Source organism: Catharus ustulatus, chromosome 5, assembly GCF_009819885.2.
Source record: "Catharus ustulatus isolate bCatUst1 chromosome 5, bCatUst1.pri.v2, whole genome shotgun sequence".
Lineage (NCBI taxonomy): Eukaryota > Metazoa > Chordata > Aves > Passeriformes > Turdidae > Catharus > Catharus ustulatus.
Window position 1 is genome coordinate 75,132,043 of NC_046225.1, and position 8,751 is coordinate 75,140,793.

Genomic DNA, 8,751 nt, shown 5'->3' on the forward strand with positions numbered 1-8,751 from the left:
CTCATGGAATTCCTGGCTCCCAGCACTTCCCAGCCCCTCTGGAACCATTTCCCTAAGGAAATTCCCCTCTAAAATTCCCATTTGGGGCTGGCCAGGGTGGGATCCATCCCCTGCAGTGATCCCACATCCTCCCCTCCTCCTTTTCCTGCTTTTCCTTGGATTTCTCCCCCAGTTCCCTCCTTTTTCCTCCCTCCTCATGGTGTAAATTTTGGACGAGGTGTTATCCCAAATAAACTTTTTTTGGAAGGGAGCAGGGCTGGAGTTTTCCTTGGGGTCTCTGTGAGCCCTCCCAGTGATCCCAGTCATTCCCAGTTGGAGCCTTGGGGATTTCCCTTCTGGGTTTTCCATCCTTTCTGGGCCTTTGGGTTCCCAGGGAAAATAACCCAAAAGGGATTTTTTTCCTTTTTTTTTTTTCTCCTTTTTAAGTGGAAATCACCAGCAGCTCCATGTGCATTCCCAGGTCATGGATGTCACATCCCTGATCCCAATCTTTGGGATTTCCTCCTTCCTCCTCTTCCTGCTTTTCCTTGGATGCAGAGCCCTCCTTCCCTGTGCTGGCAGGCTCAGCACCCCACTCCCAACCCTGTTCCCAATCCCAATCCCAATCCCAATCCCAATTATATTCATAACCCTAGTACTGATTTTGATCCCAATCCTAATCATAGTCCTGATCCAAATCTCATCCTCATTCCCAATCCCATTCTCAACCCAATTCCCATCCCAATCCCAGTCCCAATCCCACTCCGAATCTCATTCCCAGTCCCATTCCCAATCCCCATCCCCAGTCCTAATCCCAATCCCCAATCCCATTCTCATCCCCACTCCCACTCCCAATCTCATTTCCATTCCCAATCCCATTTCCATTCCCTGCCCACATTCCCATCCCCAATTTCATTCCCAATCCCATCCCCATCCTGTCCCACCCCCACACTCCCATTCCCAATCCTGTCCTATTCCATTCCCATGTTCCCATCTCCATCCTCCTCCATTCCCATCCTGTCCCATCCCCTCACTCCTGGTCCCACCCCATTCCTACACTCCCATTCCCATTCCACCCCATTCCCACTCTCCCATTCTCATTCCCACTCCCATTCCCATCCCCACTCTCCCATCCCTATCCTATCCCACCTCCCCAGTCCCATTCCCACTCCCCTCGGGGCAGTGCAACCGTTTTATTGCCGAACCACAACCCCCCTCTGGGCACTCCTCGCGCTTTTTGGGGCTGCTCCCCCATTTTTGGTGTGTCTTGGCTCAGAACTGATGAGTGTAGAACATCCACACTCAGAGCTGTGAGTGTAGAACATCCACACTCAGAGCTGGGAGTGTAGAACACATCCACACTCAGAACTGGGAGTGTAGAACACATCCACACTCAGAGCTGTGAGTGTAGAACACATCCACACTCAGAACTGGGAGTGTAGAACACATCCACACTCAGAACTGGTGAGTGTAGAACACATCCACACTCAGAACTGTGAGTGTAGAACACATCCACGTTCAGAACTGGTGAGTGTAGAACACATCCACACTCAGAGCTGGGAGTGTAGAACACATCCACGTTCAGAACTTGTGAGAGTAGAACACATCCACGTTCAGAACTGGTGAGTGTAGAACACATCCACACTCAGAGCTGGGAGTGTAGAACACATCCACACTCAGAACTGTGACTGTAGAACACATCCACGTTCAGAACTCGTGACTGTAGAACACATCCACGTTCAGAACTCGTGACTGTAGAACACATCCACGTTCCCAGCGCGGTCCAGCGGCAGCGCCGTCCCCACGCTCCGCGCTCCCAGCCGCGCTCCCCCCAGCGCCGAGGATCGCTTCAGCTTCAGCAAACTGAACCGTGAGAACGCGCGGCCCGGAGCCTCGTCCCGAGCCTGGGCCAGCACCTGCACGAACCCTGTGACACAGGGGACAGCCAGGGGGTCAGGGGGGATCCCAGAGCAACCCCAGATCCCCCAAATTCCCCAAATCCCCTGGCGGAGCTCACCCTGCTGCAGCAGCTCCCAGCTGTTCCACACCGAGCCCACGCACACGATGGGCAGCCCCAGCTCGCCCAGGAACAGGCTCTGCAGGGTGGGGACACTCAGGTGTGACACGGCTGTCACCTCCCCCTGGTGGCACCGCTGTCACCTTCCCCGGTGAGGCTCACCTGGTGGATTTTGGGCAGCACGGCCACCACGTGGCGAGCCAGGACCTCGCCGGCTTTGGTGAAGATGTGACAGCACAGGGGGTCACCGAGCTGGGCACCTGGGGGTGGCACAGGGACATGGGACACTCAGGGACACTCAGGGACATGGGACACTCAGGGACACTCAGGGACATGGGACACTCGGGGACAGTCAGGGACATGGGACATACAGGGACACTCAGGGACATTGGACACTCGGGGCCACAAGACACACAGGACATGGGACACTCAGGGACGTGGCACCCACAGGGACATGGGACACTGCCCTGTGTCCCTAACGAGCTGAGCTGGTGGCACCTGGGTGTCCCCACCCCGAGGAGGGCACAGAGCGCTTGGGGACAAGGTGCACCCGGGGCAGAGAGCGGGGAGTGGCACCGGGAGGGACAAACAGGTGACAGGGACAAGGGGACAAGAACCATGGGGACAGGGACAGATGGGTGACAAGTACACTGAGGACAGGGACAAACAGGTGACAAGGACAATAGGGGCAGGGATAATGGGGCAGGGACCATGGGGGCAGGGACAAACAGATGACAAGGACACTGAGGACAGGGACAAGGGGACAAGGACAAGGGGACAGCCACAGGACCGTTCCCTACCCTCGGCCAGTTTCCGGCAGAACCCCGCGAACTTGGCCTTCTCGAAGGAGCGGTACAGGTGGGTCAGGAGCCCCATCCTGTCCGAGATCTGCGGGGTCGGGGCAGGGGGGCCTGGCTGAGCTCTGGGGACCCCTCCAGGGCACCCCCAAATGCCAGGGGAGCGAGCACAGACCTGGCACATGGCCCTGAGCCCCAACAGCCATCCCAAAACCCATCCAGGACCCCAACACCCATCCCAAAACCCATCCAGGACCCCACACCCATCCCAAACCCATACAGGACCCCAACATTCATCCCAAAAACCATCCAGGACTCCAACACCCATCCCAAAACCCGTCCAGAACCCCAAAACCCATCCCAACCACCCCCAAGACCCTGATACCCATCCCAAAGCCCTCCCAGAGCCCCAACATCCATCCCAAAAACCTTCAAAGACCCCAACACCCATCCCAAAGCCATTCCAGAATCCCAACACCCACCCCAAACCCTTCAAAGACCCCAATACTTATTCCAAAGCCTTTCCAGAACCCCAAAACCTGTCCCAAATTCCTCAAAGATCCCAATACCCATCCCAAAACTCTTCAAGCACCTGAACACCCATCCCAAAGCCCTTCCAGAACCCCAAAACCCTTCCAGAACCCCAAAACCCACCCCAAAACCCCTCAAAGACTCCAATACCCATCCCAAAGCCTTTCCAGAAACCCAAACCCATCCCAAAACCCTTCAAAGACTCCAGTACTCATCCCAAAACCCTTCAAGCACCTGTACACCCATCCCAAAGCCCTTCCAGAACCCCAAAACCCTTCCAGAACCCCAAAACCCCTCAAAGACTCCAATATCCATCCCAAAGCCATTCCAGAATCCCAATACCCATCCCAAATCCCCCAAAGACCCCAATACCCATCTCAAAGCCTTTCCAGAAACCCAAAACCCTTCAAAGACCCCAATACCCATGCCAAAACTCTTCAAGCACCTGAACACCCATCCCAAAGCCCTTCCAGGATCCCAATACCCACCCCAAACCCCCCCAGGACCCCAAAGCCCACCCCAAAGCCCACCCCAAAGCCCAGCCCACCTGGAAGTAGTCGAACATGGCCTGCCGGACGTAGCCGACGTCGTGGGGCGGCGCCTGCAGGTTGTCCATGGAGTCAAACACGGCCTTGACGGCGCGGTGAGCGATCCAGAACGCTGGGATGGGTCGGGAATGGGGTCAGGAATGGGGTCAGGAATGGGGTCAGCCCTACTGGGACCCCAAACACTGCTGCAGTACTCTGACACCCATCCCAAAACTCTCCCAAAACACCAACACCCATCCCAAAACCCCCCTAGGACCCCACTACCGCTCAATACTCCAACACCCATCCCAAAACCCCTTAAGCACCCCAATACCCATCCCAAAGCCCTCCCAGGACCTCAAAATCCATCCTAAAGCCCTTCCAGAACACCAACACCCATCCCAAAAACCTTCCAGGACCCCAATTCCATCCCAAAGCTCTCCCAGGACCCTGATACCCACCCCAAACCCCTCTAGAACCCCGACATCCATCCCAAAGCCCTTCTAAAACCCCAATACCCATCCCAAAACCCTTCCAGAACACCAATACCCACCCCAAAGCCCTTCCAGGACCCCAATACCCATCCCAAAGCCCTGCTAAAACCCCAATACCCATCCCAAAACCTTTCCAGGAACCCAAAACACTTCCAGGAACCCAAAACTCACCTCAAAGCCCTTCTAAAATCCCAAAACCCATCCCAAAGCCCATCCAGGACCCCAATACCCATCCCAAAACCTTTCCAGGAACCCAAAACCCTTCCAGGAACCCAAAACCCATCCCAAAACCCTTCCAGAACCCCAAAATCCACCCCAAAGCCCTTCTAAAACCCCAAAACCCATCCCAAAGCCCTTCCAGGACCCCAATGCCCATCCCAAAGCCCTTCTAAAACCCCAAACCCACCCCAAATCCCCCCCCAGGGCTCACCAGACCCCTCGTCCCCCATCATGTGTCCCCATCCCCCACAGCCGGCCTCGGAGCCGTCGGGGTTGATGAGTTTGCAGTTGGAGCCGGTGCCCGAGATCAGCACGATGCCACCTGTGGGGGGTGACATCCCAGGGGTCAAAAACCCCAAAAATCCCCAAAAAGTGAAAATTGGGGATTTTCTGGAATTGATAGAAACCCCAAAAATCCCAAAAAGTGAAAATTTGGGATTTTCTGGAATTGATAGAAACTGCAAAAATGCCAAAAAGTGAGAATTTGGGATTTTCTGGAATGGATAGGCACAGTGTCACCTGTGGGAGGTGACATCCCAGGGGTTAAAAACCCCAAAAACTGAAAATTTGGGATTTTCTGGGCTGGAATATAATATACATGTAATATATAATTGCATAATTAAATATCATTATATAATCAATTACACTATTATTATATTATTAATATTTTATACACTATAATATTATAGTATATTATTATATTGTAACATTTTCTTATTAATATATATTATTATATAATATATAATATATGATTGTATACAATTTATATAAAATAATATATGGGATCATATGTACACAAATAATATATGTAATGTAACATATATGATATATATTATAGTTTATTAGAATATAGATTATAAATCATAGATTATATGTTATGTGTGTGTATAGTATATATGATATATGATATATTATCTATGATATATATGATTATGATATATGATATATTATATATTATATATTATATATTTATATTACATTATATTATATACTATGTATTTATATGTTTATGTTATATATTATATATTTATATTATATGTTTATGTTATATATTTTATATATGTATAATATATAGTATAATAGAATTAAATAGAACTAAAACTGCAAGTGTGTGCTTTGAATAGAAGAAATAAAAATTTTAAAAAATTAAAATTAAAGTTAAAATAACAAACTAAAAATTTAAAAAATAAAAATAAAAATAAAAATGAAAATAAAAAACCAAAATAAAATTTTAAAAAATAAAATAAAAATAAAATTTAAAATAAAAATAAAAATAACAGTAAATTAAAAATAAAAATTACAAAAAAAAGAGTTTAAAATTAATTAAAATAATAAAAATAAAGATGCAAATATACATATATAAATAAATTAAAATAATAAAAATAACGATAAAAATAAATTAAAATAATAAAAATAAAGATGTAAATATTTATATAAATAAATTAAAATAATAAGAATAAAGATGTAAATATATATATATAAATAAATTAAAATAATAAAAATAAAGATGTAAAAATATATATATACAAATAAATTAAAATAATAAAACCAAAGCTGTATAAAGAAGCAGAGTGACGCTGGGGCAGCGCAGTGTCCCCACCCTGGTCCGAGGCCGTGGCCATGGCCCCCAGCGCGTCGCTGCTCACGCTGTAGCTCAGGCTCAGCCTCGGGAAGCGCCGCTGCAGCTCCTGAGTCAGCGCGGCCACCGCGGCCGGCTGGTCCCCGCCGCTGAGGGACAGCCCCTGGGGACAGGGGACAGGGAGTGGCACTGAGGGACACCCAGGGACACACGGGACTGGCACTGAGGGACAGCCCCTGGGGACAGGGACACAGGGACACACGGGACTGGCATTGGGACAGCCTCTGGGGACAGGGACACAGGGATGGCACCCAGGGACAGCCCCTGGGGACAGGGACACACGGGAGTGGCATTGGGACAGCCCCTGGGGACAGGGACACAGGGATAGCACCCAGGGACAGCCCCTGGGGACAGGGACACACAGGGACACAGGGAGTGGCACCCAGGGACAGCCCCTGGCACACACCAGGACTGGCACCTGGGGGTTGGGGACAGGGCAGGGTGGCACTGGGGTATGGCAGGGGTTTGGGGACAAAGCAGGGTGGCACTGGAGGGTTTGGGGACAGCACAGGTGAGGCTCACCAGGGGCTTGGGGACAGGGCAGGGGACTCACCAGGGAGCGCAGAGTGGCACTGGGGGGGTTGGGGACAGGACAGGGTGGCACTGGGGGGGTTGGGGACAGGCCAGGGGACTCACCAGGGAGCGCAGGGGCACCTGGGGGTCAGCGCCCGCTTTGCTCTTGGCCTCGCTGACCATGGCCTCGATCCTCTGCAGGCACTGCTCGGAGCCGATCAGCTGGGACAGACAGGGGACAAACAGCCTGAGGCCACCAGGGTCACACACGGGGTCTGGGGACACCCTGAGGCCACCAGGGTCACACATGGGATGTGGAGACACCCTGAGGTCACCAGGGCTCCAGCCTGGGGTCACACACGGGGTTTGGGGACACCCTGAGGCTCCATTCCAGGGGTCACATGTGGGATTTTGGGTTTGGGGACACCCCGAGGCCACCAAGATTCCATCCCGGGGGTTTTTGGGCAGGGGGACACCGTGGCACCGTCTGCAGTGGCTGCGTCCCACCCAGCTGTCAACGAGTTTGGGGACAGTCAGGAACAGCCCAGCCCTGTGTCCCAAACCCAGCTCAGTGTCCCCAAACCCAGCTCTGTCCCAAACTCAATCCTGTGTCCCCAAACCCAGCTCTGTGTCCCAAACCTCATGTCCCAAACCCTGTGTCCCAAACCCAGCTCCATGTCCCAAACCCAGTCCTGTGTCCCCAACCTTGTGTCCCAAACCCAGCCCTGTGTCCCGTCCCCTCCCCCGTGTCCTGTCCCCTCTCCCCGTGTCCCAACCCCCCGGGTGGGTTCAGGGCTGTCCCCCAGCTCACCCAGTGGTTGGTGCAGGGTCCCTCGGTCTCGGCCAGGATTTTCCCATCTCCGGACACCAGCACCACCTTGGAGTGGGTGCCCCCGCTGCGGAGAGACGGGGGGGACACTGCCAGCGTCCCTCATTGTCCCTTCATCCCAATGAGTGTGGGGACACTGCCAGCGTCCCCATTTCCCCCCCATCCCATCCCTGAGCTCCTCCCTTTGGGGTCACTCGGGGGGGGGCTGAATTGGGGGGTGCTGGGCAGGAGGGGTCGGGGGGCAGCAGCCGATGGAGGGGGGCTCGCATGGACCCCCCGAACCGGCTCCTGTTCCCCGAACCGGCTCCTGTCCCCAGAACCGGCTCCTGTTCCCCGAACCGGCTCCTGTCCCCCAGGACCGGCTCCTGTCCCCTAGAACCGGCTCCTGTCCCCCCGAACCGGCTCCTGTCCCCCCGAACAGGCTCCTGTCCCCAGAACCGGCTCCTGTCCCCAGAACCGGTTCCTGTCCCCCGAACAGGCTCCTGTCCCCAGAACCGGCTCCTGTCCCCAGAACCGGTTCCTGTCCCCCGAACCGGCTCCTGTCCCCTCGAACCGGCTCCTGTCCCCAGAACCGGCTCCGGTCCCCCAAACCGGCTCCGATCCGCCCGAACCGGCTCCGGTCCCTCCGGGATGGGGGTACCCGAGCCGGTATCGGGGATCAGGGATCAGGGAGGGGTCCCGGTGTCCCGGTGCAGCCCCCCGGGGATGGGGAGCCCCCTGAGCCCCCCGAGCCCCCTGAGCCCCCCGAGCCCCTCACCCCTCCACGCCTCCGAACAGCGACGCCATCGCCGCCGCCTCTGGCCCCGCCCCCGAGATGGCCACGCCCACATCCATTTATAGCTCCAGACCACGCCCAGCATTGGTTATGTCATACAGACCCGCCCATGGCCATATATGGGCATAAGGAGCGCTCAATCACAGCCCGTGGCCACGCCCATCTCTCTGGCTCCGCCCCCGCCCGCCCCGCCGGGTCCCTGTGTCCCTTCACTGTCGCTGTGTCCCCTCCCTGTCCCCGCCCGTCCCCTCCCGGGGTTCCGGGATGGACCCGGAACGGACGCGCTCAGGACGCGGGTGGGGCCTCAGACTGGGAGAAATCCCCCAAACTTCCCGTTATCCATCAATGAGAAATCCCCCAAATCACCCCGAACCCACCCGTGAGAAATCCCCCAAACTTCCCGTTATCCATCAATGAGAAATCCCCCAAAT

The 8,751-nt window shown here is 53.8% G+C and overlaps 1 protein-coding gene across 2 annotated transcripts; it reads right to left on the reverse strand.

The window, feature by feature from the left end:
* Positions 1–1,348: 1,348 nt before the first annotated feature.
* Positions 1,349–8,350, reverse strand: NAGK (N-acetylglucosamine kinase). 2 transcript variants are annotated; one of them, XM_033060405.1, is made up of 11 exons: positions 8,303–8,350; positions 7,528–7,612; positions 6,840–6,938; positions 6,165–6,306; positions 4,776–4,886; positions 3,872–3,984; positions 2,797–2,884; positions 2,159–2,256; positions 1,997–2,075; positions 1,728–1,906; positions 1,349–1,475 (listed from the first exon to the last, which is right to left on the reverse strand). In XM_033060405.1, exons 1-11 carry the CDS (start codon positions 8,329–8,331, stop codon positions 1,467–1,469), a joined length of 1,032 nt encoding a protein of 343 aa, XP_032916296.1. In that variant the 5' UTR covers positions 8,332–8,350; the 3' UTR covers positions 1,349–1,466. The 2 variants fall into 2 exon arrangements, with proteins under 2 accessions (XP_032916296.1, XP_032916295.1); XM_033060404.1 differs by having other exon boundaries at positions 1,349–1,906.
* Positions 8,351–8,751: the final 401 nt, after the last annotated feature.